The following is an 18491-nucleotide window of genomic DNA, read 5'->3' as shown; positions in this document are numbered from 1 at the left end:
GGGATAAGCTGCCATTTAACTGAGGTCATCCTCACATAGCTTCTTTAAAATGCTTTCAGACATAATGAATCTGAACACATCCTTCAAAAATCATGCTTCTCATTACCCTTTCAGACAGGTAGAGAATATTAATGCAGTCATCTTAACTATGGGGAAGGATGAGGGTTTCCAGGGTATCCACTTGCCCTGCGTAACCAAACTCAGCTCTGTAGAAAAAGAGCGGTTTTCAGGTAACGGGAAGTTTAAAAGCTGATCAGTTTATATGTATAACCCAGCAAATCACTTCAGGCTGAGACAGTAAGCACAGAGAGAGTGGGTAGAAGGACTTGTCAACACAATCCCCAGAGAATCACGGGAATGCACTGAAGAACTATCACGGTTCAAACTCTAATCCCTGCCTCAGCTCAATCCTTCAAGCTATGTAGGTTGAAACCACATGGTAAAATCCAGACTTCAATTGTATGGTTGAGGAAATAAGCCTACGTTACAAGTTTGAAATGGCAACTGACATGCTAGTTTGGCCTAAAATACAGTAAGATTTTAGGTTAAGTCTATGGTGAATACATATGCTCTTGGTCCCTATTTGTTTCCTCTTGAGTTTTGACAGAGACCCTCCTAAACAACACACAGAAATTAGTTTCCAAGCAGCAAATAACAGGTAGTCCCTACCTTGCTGAACTGGAAGAATTCCTGCTCGCACAAACCCTACAGTAAACTGCAGAAAATAGCTCTATAGGAAGTGACATAAATAATGCTCTTTTCTTGTTCATGGAAAACCCCACACAGGAAAACAAAACACACCTCGCAAAATTCCAGTCTGTGCAACACCAACCACATACCCCCACCACACACACTGTAACAGTTACAACTTAACTTGTCAGAAGTACAGTCACTATAACTCATTACAATAGGATTCAGTTTGTGTTTTTTTCCATGCACGCGTTGTGTCTGGGAAACCACCCCACACCTCCTCAACAAGCAATACCCAGAGGGCTGCCCAAAAGCAACGGGAGCAACGTGCTTTTGGATGTCATATTACAGACAAGTAGGACTGGCCCAACTAGTCACCAGACTTACCAGGGTGTAGTCTAGCAAAATTATGCACTGAATTTGCATGGAAAGGAACACAACCAAGCACAGCATCCATGCCTCTTAAATTAATTAAGAAAAAAAAGAAAAATTCTTATTTGTAAGCATCCAGCAGCAACTTGGTATGAAGTGCAATATCAAACAAACAACAAAATGTAAGTATAAGGTCATCTAGCCATTCCACATCGCAAATCAATTTTTTGCCTTACTCATAAATTAAAATATAAATAGCACAAGCAAGTTAGGAAGTGTTACCACAAAGCTTCAACATTTTGATGTCTTTGCACGTGTTAAAATCTATAGCTTTGACATGATTTTGTTTGCTTTCTGTAAACAGAGTACTACCTACCTTTCTAGACCATTGGAAAAAACTGTAATTGCAAGCCATCAATGCTGGATGAAGACTTGAGACCAGTTTTGTAATGGATACAACAGTTATGCTTGGAATATTAAACTCGGAAGGAAAACAGTCATCGTCTATTGTTGTCTGGAAACTGCCTACCCACCATTTGAAGCCCAGCTACTTATCTCACAATCGGCCTCTTCCCGTGTTACCCTCCCTCCTGTATTTCTTTTCTTCCCTTTCAATTTTTGCCTCATGCTTTGTTCATTAATTTGCGGAGAGGGGAAACTGCACCTCTTATAGCCAAGGAAAACATATGACTTTTCACATCTAGTCTTCTCAAATGTCAGTTTAGGATCCTGAATACATCTCTTTTTGTTTGTTGGTTGTTTTGTTTGTTTTTTTTCAATTGTACCTCTCCTCTCCCTCTGAACTATTCTCTATTCTTTACGACAGCCTCTTGTTCGTCCACCCTTGTTCACCCAGGTTTGTAAAAACCTTTACTCCTGAGGCGAGTAGAAGACCATCCCTTACAAGTCTCCCTAATAAACAGCTGTGAAACTACAGACACGCATCCTGTTCACAACAGCAGAGTTCTGCCCCCAAAACCAGCACAGCTTACCTCCAGCATTACCCAGCCATTACTATACGTTTCTGTCCTTTTTTGTGAGGGCGAGGGCAGCAGTGGTCCACCCTCTGATGTGCCACTTCTTTCTTCTGTTATTTTTCTGCAAATATTTCTTTTTTTAAACGGTCAGAGCTCACGCTGTACTACTGCTCTGTTAACTTTTCACCGCTACTAGAGAAAGCACTCTGGGAGGAAAGACAGAGGCAGCTCACCTCGGACTACAAGAAGTGAAATAAACCTCTTTATTTCCCACCCGCCCCACCACTAGCCCTGCAAAACACCCCAGTCATCAGGGCGGGGGGGTGGAGAACCAAAACCACCAGAAAAACAAAAACAAATCCCACAAGAGCACTCCAAAATACCGGAATTCTTTCTGCTCTTACACGGATTCAGTGCAATAACGGGTACGGAGCACAACACACAGACTGCCTGTACCCACAGCCGCAGCCGTGCGCGCCCCCGAGGCGGGGACAGACACACCGGGAACACCCGCGGGTGGGGGGTGTCCATCCAGCCCTGCCCACGCTCAAGCGCTGCTTCCCGGCGAAAGGCGCCGCTGCTGGGCCAGGAGGTGCGGGGAGGAATACCGGTAGCGGCGGCAGGCAGGTGCGCTCAGCTCCGACCACCGGAGGCCCGGCGGCACCCCCTCCCCGGCTCTGCCCGCCCCACCGGCCTGCCGAAACCCCCACCGGCTCACCAGGCCGCGCCCCGCCCCGCCATGTGCCGGCCGCGCCGGTGGGGGCGGGGCCGGCGGCCCCTCCCCGCGTCCGGTACCGGCGGTGGCCCCGGCGGCGGAAAGTGCTGATTCAGCCCCCGCCCCCCCCCACCCCTCCTCCCGGCCCCCGGCGGTGCTGCGGGCCGCGTCGCCGGTACCTGAGGCGGTGTACCAGCTGCCGGCGTGGCTGGCCTCCCGGCAGAGCACCCGGTTGGACATCTTGGTGCCGGAGCCGCCTATGGTGTTTGGGGGAGGCGGTGGGGGACGGGCCCGGCCGCGGCGGCGGCGGCGCTGCTCCCCCTCCTCCCCCGGCACGGCCCGGGCCCGGCGGGCGGAGGCGGCGCTGCCGGCGGAGCCTCCGGGCGGGCGGGAGGGGAGCGCGCGGAGGCGGCGGCGGCGGCGGGCGGGGCGGCGCGGGCCCCCGGAGGCGCGATGTCGGGCCGGGCCGCAGGCGGTGGCCCCGCGGGTGCGGGAGGGGATGCGGAGGGGGGACGCTGGGACAAAGCCCGAGGCCGCCGCTGTCGCCGCCAACTCCGCGCTGGCAGGTTGGGGGGGCGCGAAGAGAAGGAGGCCGCGGCAGCAACTGGGTTTGGCCCGGCTCGGCTCCCGTGAACTAGGGGGCCGTACGGCCGCCGCTCCCCCATTGGGCTCGAAAGCAAAAGCCTCGCTGCCATTGGCCGCCAGCCCTCGCCGGTCCCGCCCACCCGCTTTGACAAGCCCGGAATGGAGCGGCACCGCCTCGTGGGGGAGGTGAGGGGGGGGCGGAGGAAGAAGGTAGGGCTCAGAGGGAGAGTCCCCCCCTCGGATTGGCTGGCCGCGTTGCCGTGGCGATTGCTTCTGGCCGCGCTGATTGGCGGGGCCGTGTCTCCGTGGTGGAAGGGAAGATTACGAGCGCAGGTCAGATGAGGGGAGGCCGGCCTGGGGGGGGGGGGGGGGGGGGGGAATGGCACGAGGGGACGGAGGGGGAGCTCCGCCCGCCCCTTCTCCCCCCACCCCGCCTCGGGGAGCGGTGGCCGTTAGCTTCACGCGGAGTCGCCGTTGGAGGCGCGCGGCCGCCGGGTTTCTTCTCTCCTGTGAGGGAGCGGCCGGCTGCGGGAGCGCCCCCAGTTATGGGCCGGGGCGGTGAGCGGTGTTCTCGGGAGAGAAGCGGCGCTTTATAGTACCGGCAGTTGCCCCACTGCTGTGAGGGGAACACAGCGCAGCCTCTGGTGCCGCCGCTGCTCCCCCCCTGCCCCTGGAACGGGCTGTGGGAGCAATTGGGGTTTTGACGACTCGAGGGACGGAGCATCGTTTCCCAAAGGCGGCGATTTCGGGCCGAGAGAACAGGGAGCTTGCTGGGCCGAAGCTCCTTGTTTCTGAGCTAGTACGGTTCCTTTCCTGTGCCTCACCACCCGTACTGTTACGGCTTTGGGTACCGCGGCACGCAGCAAGGGCCGTGGGAGTGCAATTCTAGAGAAGTCTCCCAATTCTCAATCTAATCCTTCCCCACCCCTTTAATTTGTTTATTATCTTGATGAATGGACTGCTGCCATGGCGACATTATAACTCAAAGTAGCTAATAAGGCAGAACTGGAAAGAGGAGCGTGGCCAGTAGAAAAGGGGGGAAGGGAAAAGGCAATTTTAGGCACTGACGTATTAGATGCAACCAGCAGAGAGGGAAGCCACAACAGCAGAGATGAGGGGCTGCAGCCATTAAGTATTAAGGCAGACCGATGCTTTGTGAGGTGGAAAGTGTGTGGGCCAGGTCAGGAAACACATTCTCCTTCTCCCCCTTATGTCGTTTTATTCTTCAAAATGTCCTCCATCCAAAATTATAAATGCAGGCAAAATACAGAGCTTTTGGTTTGTTTTTTTTGCCCCCCCCCCCTTTTTTTTTAAACAGTAGAACAAAGGGAATGGGGGGACAAAGGCACCGGTTACCGTATGTCTTGAAGATCAAAGAGGCTCGTGCTGCAGAGAAATGGCTGATGTCATTTTTATCAGTGAGGGTCCTCCTCTGCACTCCTGACACTGGCCTCCCCCACGCAGCTGAGGGGCAATAAGGACCGGGGTTCCCAATTTATAATATTTGTAATAGGTTGCCATGAGGAAATGGGGACAGACTATCCCAGCAGATGTCTAACGTTTTATGTAGCCCTCACTGCTCTATCGATCCTTCTAGTGTTCAGTTGCTATTTTATAAATAGTGCGTTGGAAAAGGTTAATGTGGATTATAACTGCTGCCTAGACTGGAAGAACTAGCCTGCCTGCTTTAACATAAAACTATATTGGCAGTTGTGATACCCATTTATAACTCTCAAATCTTTTACGTAAACTTCAATACTGGGAGTAGTTCCTGAACTGACTACTAATCCCTCAATAAAATTAACTAAATGCAGCAGAGGGTAAATTTTAGTCCATGGGGAAAAATAAATGTGATTATATACTTACAAAAAAGGTCATGCCAGCATATAGTTCAAGTTTTTGATGCACCATTGTCCCACAATCCACCAAGAACAGTTAGAGGAGGCTGCTAGGAGGAACATCTTAGGGGAATTGGAGGTTAAAATAATTTTTAATTATCTGGTGTTCCTTTCTACCATTTAGAAGAAAGAGCTTTCATCTCCTCTAAGCACTTCCCCTCCAATGAAAATAAAATATAAGAACTTCCAAGCGGTAATGTAGTTTTAATAAGTAGTGGTTTTAATGAGTAAAAACATTTTATAAGTATTTTTTTCTGTCTCTATGTAGTGGTTTATTTTCATCTTCAGCTTGCCTTTTAAAATTTCTTAAATATATTTCTGTTGTTGCTGCACATCTCTTGGGTTGGATCCCTTTTCTCCTTGTGCTTCCAAGTGTCTTTCTCCCTTGCTTTCCTCATTAACCTTTCTTTCCTTGTGTGTAGTTTTTTCTCACCTAGATTAGGTGTAGATTAGGATGAAGTTTTTACTTTATGCAATACAAACATAATATCATGCAGAGGAACAACTGCAGCTCAGTGTTCACGGGTCATAGCAAACACAGGCTTTTTTTGCTAATCCTTAGGTTGTGGCACATGCCACCAAACACCGCGATAGCCTGTTTTCCAGTGAATCTCTGTCCTTCTCTGTTATCCACTAGCACTCTCAATCCAGAGCCCAGTGAAGCTGGAGGACATCCTCCTCAGTTTCTGTCTGTTCCTGCCAAAGCTTGTCATCCATAGTACTACAGGAGGAATTTCTGCTGTTTCACTGGCAAGGTTGACAGTATAATTTTTTGCTTTGTTCCTTATCATCACAGGTGGACATAATACCACTGACAAGTGTTTAGTGATTTGTGGGTTCCTCTTTTTAAACTTCTAACTATCACCTCCTGATCATCTATCGTTTCTTTGTTTAAGGGCTGGTGACATACCTCAGTACCACGTAACATACATTAAAGAGGCAGAAACAGAAAAGCAGGCAGCTTTTCAGTTAAATAGAAGATGTCGGTGCTGGGCTTCCTGGTGCTCAGGACATGGAGGTATGGAAGCGTTCTAGCCACGGGCTGAGAAAACTGGGCTCAGCTTTCAGTGAACACTGTGAAGCATGTGTTAGGTTGGGAGATCCTCCTGCTTTGTCTGCAATTCTGAGCGCTTTTTGTACAGGGCAAAGTTAACAGGTTTGGAGCTATTTTAGTCATTTTTACCCTAAGGTGCAGGGGAGGGTTGACACAATGCCTGGAGGGTTCCCCCAAGTCAGCATACCCTTGAAGAACAGACCACTGCTACACATGTACGTCTGCTGGCAGTTTGTTCCTTACCTGGAAGAAAAGCATGAAGGTGGGTTGAGGCAAGAGCGACTTGCCAGTTAGTTTTCCTTGAATAACATCATGTGCCCAGCTTTCAAGGTCTGTTGCTTTCTTGGTTTTTTCTCTCGTTGTCCTCTTGCATGTGGTTTATTTTACCTGCTTTCCTATTACACTTTTCACATTTTCCACTTCCTGGCTCCTCCCTTCTTAGGAAGCTGTTCACTGCCACTGTTATTCTGGGTTTTGCTCGTTACACACTGTCATTCTCTATCTGAGGAACAGTCCTGTTCCTAGCAGTCCTTCCTTCCACTGTTAAAAGCAGACACACACACCCACCCCCAACTTCAAAGTTCTTACAAAGGGAAATATCTCCACTTCCTGTATAACATAATAGCTTCTGAGATAATACCAGTGGGTAATTATCCATCTTGTAAATACCTCAATGTACACCAGAGAAAAAAGAAAGCTGTTATGCTCTCCAGGAGATACTTCGCAACCATCCAGCAGCTTTTTGTCAACTTAGGCTCCTCTCAGAAAACTGGTTTATTATGCACAGTGGCAAAGCAAACTTTGAGAAGAAAGATAAAAGCACTTTGGGAAGAAGAATATGACTCATTCCTAGTCAGTGCTGCACTAGCACTGCTGTAAACTGCCCTGTAGTTATTCACACAGCATTTACATTTTAAGTCCTCACTTAAAACTGTATTTGAATAGTGAACATTAGCAGAAGCAGTGCTGATACTTTCTTCATCATGGTAAAATGCCTCTTTCTGTAACAGCTGGCATTCTGTACTTCTGTGATCTAGGCTATGTAGTCGCTCTTAAAATGAATTCTGACTATGAAATGGAATAGGGAACACAAGTTAAAGCTTGGCTAAGAATAATTTGTTACGTAATTAGTACAACGATAAGAATAAATCAAAACCTGTATTCTGCCAAGCATGTTAGGGATAGGGATTCTTCTCATGTGTTTCCTTTCCAACCTACTGGTTTCAACTCTTTCTATCTTTTAGAATTTTTCAGATTTTTAATTTGTTTGAAAGCAGCTGTTTTATTTCTAGAAAGTCTGATGGGGAGAGAGAACTTCTTTTGATCAGACCGCATTTACAATAGTGACAGCACTTCAGAAAATAAAATTGATAGCTCAGAGACCTGTACTGATTTTGGAGAAAGTCCTTGATAAATCAGAGATGAAAAAAAAAAAAAAAAAGGTTTGGCAAGTCAAACTTTATTTTTAGGTGGTAACAGGCTTCAGAATATGAGGATGTAGAACCCTTTGATCAGAATTGCTTTTGGTGGGAAATCCTTTCTTCTGTCACTGTCCCCTTAAAGGTAAAAGATAATGTTCTCAGTGAAAGCATTTAAAAAGGTAGACTTCAAAATACTGCATATGAGTCATACATAATTCTTTCACAGTTACTGAATAGTAACTTCTGGATATTGGATCTAAAATAGCCATCTTGGAAGGTGTGTTTTGATGTTAACTAGGTATCCTGTTCTATTTACTGCTTAATCTTACTGCCCTTCAGAGTATATACTGACTCAGTTACTTAGGGTGCTGTGGCGAAAACAAAAAATAATTGTTCAAGAATCAAGAGATGATAGCTTTCAGCTACTTAGTGGTCTGTCATATGTCTAAAGTTACTGTTTTCAATTATTTCTTCAAGCTTTTATTCCACATCTATTAATAACTTGTAGCCCCTTACACCTGTTCTCCATTTTATTGACAAATTCCTCATTTTTATAAATGTAAAATCACTTGGTTTTTAATTTGTACATCAAAATTAAATACATTTATCTTGAAGCCCTCAAAACTGGTGATTCCTGCGGAAAGACAGTTCTTCTTTTTTCTGGATTAAATTGGGATAGCAAGCATCTGTCAAGTCTCTTCACAGAATTTTCATTGTTTTGTAGCGGGGAGAATTTAAAACAAGTAAATGCTTTGAAAATTTTGACTTTATCATTATTTCTCTACTTTTGAGAACTGGATTATTCAGATAATAACTTGCTGTCTTCTTCCCATTACAGAGTATTCTCTATGCAGCAGATCCTAATTGTTGGAGCCAATTTAACAAGTTAAGGAATATGGTTGCACTTTTCTTGTTGACTTGTCATACCTTTGCAAGAATCACTAAAATTTGTTTCTTAGAGCTGGTGAGTTCACTGCTGCTAGTAACACTTCAAGTTATTTTCTTGGAGGAAGCTACACAGAAAAAGTGCTGTAGTAAATCTTATAACATCATCACCTTGTGAACATGACTTTTTAATTTTCTTGAATTAGCCTAGATGGGAAGACAACAGCAGGTGACACTGTGTACCAAACAGTGGCTCCAACAGCTGAGTAGGTGGCATGGGACAGCTCACCTTAAGACTGGTACTGATGCTTTGAGATTCTAGGTTGATGCAAGAGCTGTGTGGAAAGCGAGAGTGCAAGAAATCAAGAGTACAAGTTTTGTGCAGCTGTTTGATGGGTGCTAACGTAAACTGAGAAATCTGATTGTATTCTGAATTCAGGCATGGTGATATAGTATGAGAATATTGCTCTGTCCAGGGAAGATTAATAGTTGAACTGCTTATTTTTGTATGGTCTTGCACAAATTCTCAACCTAGAAATTGGGGATCAGCATAGTTTTTTTTTTTTTAATTATTTTTTCCCATTTAACAGTTCTTACAGTCTTGAGATGTTGTCACCTAGGGACAAAACCTTGAAATGCCACTTTAGCAATAAAAATAGCAGTACCAAGCCTTTATGATGTCTCCTTGTCTTCACTTAAATATTATTATTTATTCCAGGAAGTCAAAACACTGTTCTTAAAATCCTTTCACAGGGTTTTTTTTAAGTGTCAGTGTTTGATGGAGACTGTGTTCACCACAATGCAACAGAATTAGTAATCTCATTCCACAATTTCTCTACATTTTCCAGAAGAGAGCTTTTTAGGCTTGGTTTTTTTTGGGGTTTGGGTTTCTTTCAATTTGTTTTGTTCCCCAATCTTACTGCTCTTGTACTATGTTAATTCAGTGTTTCCTTCTTAGCATATAAAGAAATATGTAAAATATTGAGAGCCTTCCTCCTAGGAGTAACAGCCAAATCTCATTCCAGCCCCTGCAAGTTACGAGAAAATTGAAAAGTTAAGTTTTTTCCTCTGAAGGATCTATCTTCTGGCCATTCTAAGCTATTAAAGAAGAAAAGCTATGTTGGAACAAAAATCTTCAAATTACCATAGGAAATTCATCTAGATGTCAGAGAACTAAGGGAAAATATTATTTGTGCAGTGGACCACCTAATATACTGTAAATACAGTGTATATCTTTAGGTGATTGCAGGAACAAGTCAAATGAGAGTCCCAAGTCTCTTTTTTGTGAATATATGCATAATGACCAAAAAATTATGCAGCCTTTAATGTCATACAGAAAAAAACTCCAACCCATGCAGCAAGGAATTTAATTTACAAGGGTTTAACTGCTTGCTATATTAAAGCGATTAGCTAAGAAACACTGAATGGAGCTGGGAATGGAAAGATGGCAATATTGAATTTTATTTGAATAAAAATACAGGATTTTGATTAATTGAGCAACGGTTGGAAGCCAAGTTTATCATTTCTGTGACTCAAACAAATTATGGTCATTCTCCCAGTCTATTAAAGCCTGCATTATGCTTAATCTGGATTCCAGCATCCTGCACTAGTGAACAACATTGATTATGCTCCTTGTTACAAGTTTCAGAAAACAAAAATAGGAATTCTGAGGGCTGTGTCTAGTCCCTGTACCCATTACCAATAACCTAGTGAGCCAGTTCTCCAGCTACAATATTCATGTTTTGCTAGTATTTTTTCACAACATATTGTTTACTGTCTTAATTCTAGTTTTTTCTTCTGATCCAGTCTTCTGTTCCAGGTTCTTATATTGTACCCTGAGGACTCTGGCCTTTACCCCTACTGAGATTACAGTCAAAATAAATGAGGGGGCAGAAAAAGATCTTAAGAATGTGAAAAACAACAAAATAAGTGGGGGGAGGGAGATCAGAACACTTGGTATTTTACTGGGTAGATTAAGATTGTCTTGGACATTAGGAAAAGGTTCTTCACGGCGAGGGTGGTCAGTCATTGCAACAGGCTCCCCAGGGAAGTGGACATGGCACCAAACCTGTCAGAGTTCAAGGAGCAGCTGGATGATGCTCTTAGTCACATGGTTTAGTTTTAGGTAGTCCTGCAAGGAGCAGGGAGTTGGACTCAATGATCCTTATGGGTCCATTCCAACTTGATATATTCTATGATTCTATCTTTGACAGAGAAAGAAAGCTCCAACTAGGGGTAGCAGTACAGAGAACCAAATTACAGAACCTTTTTAAGTCCCTTCAAATTTTATGCTGTTAAATCAGTTAAATCCAGCACACCAGTCACAAGAGGTCAATTACAAATGCTGAAGAGCACACCTCATTAATGTAAATATCTGAAATGCTGGGCCCTGTCTGCAGGTGATATGTTCAGATGCTGAATCTAATTGTTTGTTTTAACTAAACCCATTTCCTGGTGTTCTGAAGCAGGTCCTCTCCTCTGTACTTAAATCAGTACTTCCTTAAAATAAATTCTAACTGCTCTTAATTTGTTTGCTTTCTGTGTAGGCATGTGGCAGGTGCGATATAAAATTAAGTTATACATTATCACTCTTTGTTCCCCTTTGTTTCATGCATTCAGGTGATTTAGACCCATGGAATTATTCAGACTTTCATCCATCAGCGCGCTTCCAGTACTTTATTTTGAAAGTCTCTTAATAGCTAGTTAAAAACAAAGGAACAAATTAAATGTAAAGTGTTCTTTATTAAATAACTCAGAAGGTAAAGCAAATTGTGCGATTAAGAAAGACAACATCATAGTTCCAAAGGATTTTTACAGCAGAAAACAAGTTGCGGCAAATGGGTATTTCAGTCTAGCAGCCAAATTGTTCTCATTTTTATGGAGTTAATTTCGGTCCTCAAATTGTGACTTGTTTTTTAAAAGATATGCTGCTAGAAATTCAATGGGATTTGGCGGTCTGTAAAGAAAAAAGTAAATCAAAAGCAATTATTTTTTAAGAAATTAGGTAGCTGAAGAACTAATCACCTTCCCTTAAAAGCAACACGACTCCTCCCAATATTAATAAGCCTTGATTTAGGGATGACCAGCTACCTAGAGTTACACTGTAAACTTCCAGTTTATGTCTGATGAAAAAGTTTTTAATAAGGAGTATTAGTCACTGTTGGTTCAATGTTACTTAACTGCTAGAACAGTTACATACCTAGACCTAGGGTATAGTCTGTAAGCATAAATACTGCATGAACATCATGGGAAGTTACATGCATTTGCCTATTTCTTTAACTCATGCTATATAAAGTAAAAGTTAATCTGTGAGTGCTTTCTTGCTTTGTTTTCTTCAAATGGTTATTGTGTAGCTTTGTGCATTAGAGCTGTTTTTATGGTTTCTACCAACTAAAATGAACACAACAAAACTTCAACAAAAACTTCAAGTTTGACAAGTGCTGTAACTTGCAAGTAGTCAATAAAAACCACTTTTGATCACTGGCCTTAGTTCGCAAGTTTTTTCAAAAACGCTCCTACAGCTACAATGCATGAATCCTGCTAATCTGGATTGTGTCTGCAGAATAAATGACAAATTTACTTATTCCACAGTGGGTCAGACCACAGGTCTGGCAGTGAGCAAATATGCCTATAAAGAGCGTTAAAAAAAAAGAAATGGAAGAAGTGTGCAGAGATACTTCTCTGGACCAATCCTTTTGGCTTCCAAGCATGTAACAGCTTTCTGAGTTAGCACTCTTAACAGTCCTGGGTGGATTCCTCTACAACTTTGACCACTTGCCCCTTGAGCCCAAACAAAATGTTAATGTGCTCAACCTGAGACAAAAAAATTATATAGCTTAATTATGTGACCTGTGAAGGATCACCTCCTTTTGTTCATTATGAATTTACTACCTGCTTCGCTTAATTTGATTACTGTACCAGAGGAGATAATAAGAAATCCATCTCAATTCATCATCTCTATGTTATTTGTGGTTTAACAGATTCCTAATGTATTCTCTCACAGAATTCTCTTTTCTAGATATCATCTATTCAGTCACTCCGTATACAGACAGCATTCCATAAGTCTGACCACCTTGTCACTCCTCTTGCTTTCTCATTTTCTACCAGACTAAAGGGGAATTGGAATTACACAAAATATTAAAAATACAAGAACATTGTAAGTTTAATAATAATAATTTCTACTGAATTCCAGGCATAGTCATCAGATGTACTGGGCTGTTCCCTGAACATCTCTATATTCCTTAGCGAAAAAAAAATAGCATTCATTGGATTACTTTCCAGTTCCATTTTAAGCAGAAGATTATACAGCAGAGCTGGTAGTTCAGCTTTTTCACCCCTGAAGTTTTAATAGACTCAACTGATTAGACAATTTGACCTTGGTAGTTTGATACTCTTAGCTTTTTTTTTTTTTTTGCACTATATGTTCCCCAACCTCTTCTATCAATGTTCCAACTTCACTCCTGTAATGAGTCCCCATAAAGAACAGCTCCTCCCATAGTGAAGAAAGGTAAAAAAAGAATACCCTTCTACATTGACTGATAAGAGATTTGGGGCACCTTGACAGCATAATCTTTACTTAAAGGAAAAAATATCAGTTTGCTTCTTATTGCATTGACAGTGCAGGGTCAGCCTCATCCTTTAGCAAGTGTTTTCATCTCCGACAAAGCTGCATGTCAGGCCTGAATTGTCTGTCTTTCTTTTAAATGGTAAGCAGAATTCTCTATAATTCCATGTTACAAAAATCTTGTTCAAAACTAGAACAACTTCTTGCCTTGCTTCTGTAAGGTCAAGTATGTGATAAAATTAATAAAAAAAAAAAAAACATTTTTCCCTCCAGAACCTTTGCAGTAGCGTACCTCATTGGGAGATCACAAATTCAGCAAATAACTCTTACAACGCCATATGCACCTAAGCGAGAAACACGTCCTGCATGGTCAGTCATAGTAATTCATAGGTTCATAAACCTGTCATAATGACTTTTTTACAATTAGCAAAACCATGTCTGGTGTGTGAGGTCTGAAAAGGTGACACACTGCCCAAGCTCGAGGCCTACTTTTTTTCCTACGAACAGAAGAAACATTGAAGCATCTTACCTCTCTTTTGCAAGAACAGCAAGTCCCTGTAGCAAGATAGGTACAACTGTCTGATCCAAGTAGGCACGTGTGGGTAACGACTGAAGATCCACCTTCTGCTTTGATGTTTTCTCTGCATTTATTTTCTCATTTTCTACTATCCTCTGAAGTAGAAAAAGAAAAAAAAAAAGGGTCAATGAACATTGGCAACAGCAGCCACATCTACTTTGAAGTGTGAGTGCAAACAAAGTACGTATTGCTCTGCAATTCACTGGCAATAACTTCTTTACAACTTGTAAGAAAATTTAAGTGCGTATTTTTCCTTGCACAAAAATTAATCCAGAGGAGCCTTCTGTTAAACTCTCACATTTTGAGAAAATAACGTTAGGAAGTCATAAGTTTTTTAAAACAGAAGACACACAATCTCTGCTGTTGTTATTTCTGCCATTGCATTCAGATTTAAATTCTACACCACTGAGACAGGAATAACTACCAACAAGAGTGGTCCCAATTGGATGGTTCCTGTATGCATGCACTTCTAACACAAAATGCTAAAAGCACAAAAAATTCAGGTGAAGCCTGACAGAGGGGACTCTTTTGAAGTCAAGTACTTTGAGACCGTGCCTTTTGGTCAAGAAGTGCTGAATTGTTTTACGCCATTAACTGTAGTTAAAAAAGGACAGCCTGCCACTGTCAGTAAACCAAACATAGTCAATGCAACATACACTGATTTACCAACACGGCACCAACGTATCCAACGAGTTCTGGTTCGGTAGTGGAAGCTGAAGCGTCCAGGCAGGCAGTTATCAGGGAGATCAGTCACAGAGGACGTTTAAAAAAAGTTTCTGCAAAAGCTTTGCATAGGGTAGGAGCTTATATTGGAGGGAGACTGAAGGCATTTCTTCAATGAGGAAGACTAAATAAATGCCACAGAATTATTCTAACCCACAGTGTTACCAACAGCAGAAAGAATGGATTGTGTCTACTCTTTCTCAGCGTGAGTAATTAAAGACAGCTTGGATTATTCCGATCCAACGTTTCCACTGACATGCACGTGAAAAGAATCCCTCCCTTTCATACTTTTGCAGAAATGCCACCAACTCCTATTCCCCTCCCTAAGATAAAAGTCTGTCTGGCTTTTTGTGCCATAATAAATTAACAGAATAATTAACAATCATAGGATACTTCCAAAAAACCCCACCTCGTTAAAAGGTTCTTTACTTACTTCAGTACCACTTACTATAATGGAAGCAATGCAACAGAAAATGTATTAATTAACAGCCAGTTATGCCAGGATCTAGGATCTGTTGGTTCAGTTTCCATCTAACTTTCTTGGCAACAATACATTTGCTGAAGCTCCACTCAAGACTCAACATTTTTCCCCTTCCACTGTACTTTACAGCAACAGAATTTTTGTTACCTCTACGTTTTCCGTGAGACCGTATTCAGAATGGGGATTTTCTGGAACCTGTAAAAAAAAAAAAACAAAAACAAAAACGACACACGGTCAGCAAGGCGGAAGCGCTCCTTTTACGCGATGCACGGACAAACATTTCTTGCCATACCTGCGGCTGTCCCTCCATAATCTGCTCCGCCTCCATGCTTTGCGAAGCGGGAGCTGCTAGACGCGCGGTGATCTTGGAAAGCGATAAAAGAACGGGTCAGCAGGCTGAGACGAAAGACGAGCCGATCCATATTGCCCCACGGGCCTATCACTGACCCGGTCCCCCCCGCCGCCCCCCAGGCCTGGGGCTGGGACCCGGCAGCCCCGGCCGTGCCCTAAGCGCCGCCCCACGCAGCAGAGGCCGCCCCCCGAGTCCCCCCCCGCCTCACCCGCCGGTGTGTCCGGGGCTCAGCGGGAGGGGAGGCGGGAGACCGGGCGCTGCGGCGGGGCGACCACAGCCTCTCCCGCAGCCAACCGAGAGCTATCGTAAATTGTTTTGACGTAAGTGAAACTGTCGCGCTACCGCCGCCCGGCCAACTGCGCCTGCGCAGTCCCCGTCACGCGGCCTCCGGGTGGGCGGGGGGAAGCAGACGGGCAGCTCCAGCTCCCGCCTCAGCCCCTCCCCATTGGCGGGCGGGCGCGTGGAGGCGGGTGTCTGGGCGGGGCGGGTCGCGCGGCGGTTCTTCAACCGTCGGTTCCTCAACCGTCGGAGGGCGGCTGAGGGGGGTGCGGTGGTAGCTGTAGGGCCGTGGTCAGTGTCTGGCTGAGCTTGGCTCGCGTTTGAGTACGTGGTCGTCCTTATGCTGAGCGGCTCTGACCGAGGTTTTTTTATTTTGTAAAGTGATTTTCTTCACGGAAACAGAGGCGCTGTCCTCCCCTCTGTTAACCGTTTTGAGGCGTAGGTGGAGGAGGCTCGGTTAAGGGCAGTTGTGGGGGAGCAGGCAGGTAATTCTGCTAGTAGGTGCCCTGTCAGGGCTATAACTGGCAGGATGCTTCTTGTTCTCCAAACAAGCCTTTGAAAAACACTTGCCCTTGAAAATCCTGTGGTGCAGAAATCTACTGACAATCAATGCAGTTTGATGCCTGAGGAGTTCACTGGCATGTTTGTGCAAACTTTGCTGAAATTAACTTAGAGCTGAAAAGGTGGTTTTATTAGTGAAATAACCTTTCAGAGCTGTGTAGAGTATAGTTTGCAAAACAATGACTGTTGGCCATTAATTTTGCCTAGCTTTGTGTTAAGAAAAATGCAGCTTTCTCTAGGTATTGGCTTTAATGATCCTGTCTTGACTTGAAGCTATCAAGAAATGGAAAATTTACTGCTTCTTTGGTTGTACTGTTACAAATTGCACTAGTGTTTGAACATCTATGCCTGATTTCTTTGGGGAAATTTTATTTTTATTAGGAATTGATTTCTGTGGTATCGTTTGTGCTACTAGGCTAAGATTTTTATTTTTCGCTTGAGAAAGTAGTTGCATTCCTGTAGTCTAAATATTTATTTATTTATTGGAAAATAAACTGGTTTTTTGCTTTACAACAATAGCTCTATTCCCTTTTCTGTTTTCTCGCTGCAGTGACAACAATGCAGATAAATGATCTAGGTGATGCTCTTAAAAGATCACCAATGCGGAAAAATAGTAGAAAATGTCCTGTTCTCATTAGATTATGCTCTGATGTAATCGTCTGATTATTAATGGTACTGATGATGTGTGTTTACCTCAGTGAACTCAAAACCACGTTTACAGAACTGACCAATAACGGTGGTGCAGCTCAACAACGGTGGCCCAGTCAGTCCCACCCAGATTTGATACTCAGCTGAAGGACCTGGAATTGTTGCAAACTGCATGCTGTCTTTGTCTCAATTTGAGTGTATGTAGTGCTGGCAACCTTAGCTGGTGTCAAGGAGGCTGGGTGAAACCACACAAGGCAAAATGCTGAGATTTTTTTCTAAAACAGGAACACAAATTCTTAATATGAACAGGTGAGGGTGGTGTAAGCTGTTCATTCTGTTCTAATTTTTCATCATATACTCTAAAATGTCATTATTAGAACTATATCTGGAATACCTGAATTTGTTGTAGCAATGGCTACCAAGGGAAAATAATCCTTTTACCCCTAACCCCCTGTCTCCCCACTTATACGTTTTCTGTTGTATTCAGGTTTTGAAATGAAGTCACGTTGGCAGTGAGCACAGGTTTCCGAACTGGACCTTTTGGGCAATAGTAAGTTGTGCCAGGGTAGTTGCACCTTTCTAATTCCTATGATTGTGGTGTTCGTCTGCTCGGATTACAAAAGCTTTCACTTGAGATACCACACTGTACCTCCTGTATTTTATGAGTCTTCAAGGAGAAGTCAAGTGAGGTGGATGAGCTGATCTAACAGCTGCCCACTCCAGAAAACATGATTTCATGTCTTCCCCCACCCTTTTCTGGTGTTCATCAGAAACCTTGCTGAGCCAGGACATCTCACTATGCCAGCAGAAAGCCATCCATTGCTTTGATTTGTTTTTTGTTTGTTTGTTTGTTTTTGGGTTTTTTTTAAGGCTTTTTTTTTTAAACTATGTTGATTTTATACCAAACTATTAAGTAGAATCATTCACAGACAGGTCCCAATGAAAGCTACAGCCAGCTTAATATAGAAGGGGTGATTCAGCTTGCACATCACTAAAGTATTTAATAGCTACAATAGGGAATGGATTCTGTGGGTTCTCGCTAAAAGCATTATCATTTGTTCACAATTCCTAACTGATGTCTACTTCTGAAGCAGTGTTTTGGCTTAACAAGTCATTATTCCCCTAACTGGTGCACTGTTTACCAGCGCATCAGTCCGTATTTTATGGCCATGATACAGTCAGGTGCCTTACAAAGGTGTCATTCTAAATTTTTTAAAAAGTAAAAATAACTGAATAGATGGAGTAGTCGGGACGGTTTGAGACCCACTGTCTTCCTATTGTCATTCAATCTGTCCTTTAATTTATTAATAACTTATTCCTTCACCAACTTTTCTACTATTTTGCTAAGGAATGGGACGATACTTTAGACAGTAGATGGATAATAGAGAGTGTAGATTTGTAATCAGTTGTCACATAGCTTATTTCACTTCACACTTTTGAATGCTACATAGCATTAACTGAAGTTTCTGGAATTTCCTTGGTATTCCAAAATTTGTTTTGGGGTTTTTTTTTACATCAGTAAAAAAAGAGGTTTTTGGGTTTTTTTTTAAAGGACAGTTAGGTACAGTGAAAAAAATTAGTGTTAGATACTGAACTTTTTCCAGTTACGAGTAGACTGAAAATGCCCCATCCCTGGCGGTGTTCAAGGCCAGGCTGGATGGGGCTTCGAGCAGCCTGGTCTAGTGGGAGGTGTCCCTGCCCAGGGCTAG

The 18491-nt window shown here is 43.4% G+C and overlaps 2 protein-coding genes across 2 annotated transcripts in view; both read right to left on the bottom strand.

Moving 5' to 3' along the window:
* MEMO1 (mediator of cell motility 1) overlaps positions 1-3392 on the bottom strand; it is a 28643-nt gene extending 25251 nt beyond the window's left edge. Inside the window, exon 1 of the mRNA XM_074579938.1 lies at positions 2934-3392. Coding sequence (XP_074436039.1) covers positions 2934-2994 — 61 coding nt within the window. The 5' untranslated portion in view covers positions 2995-3392. The remainder of the gene's footprint in view (positions 1-2933) is intronic.
* Positions 3393-11254: 7862 nt separating this feature from the next.
* DPY30 (dpy-30 histone methyltransferase complex regulatory subunit) lies at positions 11255-15648 on the bottom strand. The gene is made up of 5 exons (XM_074579931.1): positions 15503-15648; positions 15235-15306; positions 15090-15137; positions 13691-13833; positions 11255-11553 (listed from the first exon to the last, which is right to left on the bottom strand). Exons 2-5 carry the CDS (start codon positions 15268-15270, stop codon positions 11481-11483), a joined length of 300 nt encoding a protein of 99 aa, XP_074436032.1. The 5' UTR covers positions 15271-15306; positions 15503-15648; the 3' UTR covers positions 11255-11480.
* Positions 15649-18491: the final 2843 nt, after the last annotated feature.

Source organism: Larus michahellis, chromosome 3 (genome assembly GCF_964199755.1).
Source record: "Larus michahellis chromosome 3, bLarMic1.1, whole genome shotgun sequence".
In the NCBI taxonomy this organism is placed as follows: domain Eukaryota; kingdom Metazoa; phylum Chordata; class Aves; order Charadriiformes; family Laridae; genus Larus; species Larus michahellis.
Note: the sequence above shows the minus strand (reverse complement) of the source record. Positions and strands in the feature narration are given on the sequence as shown.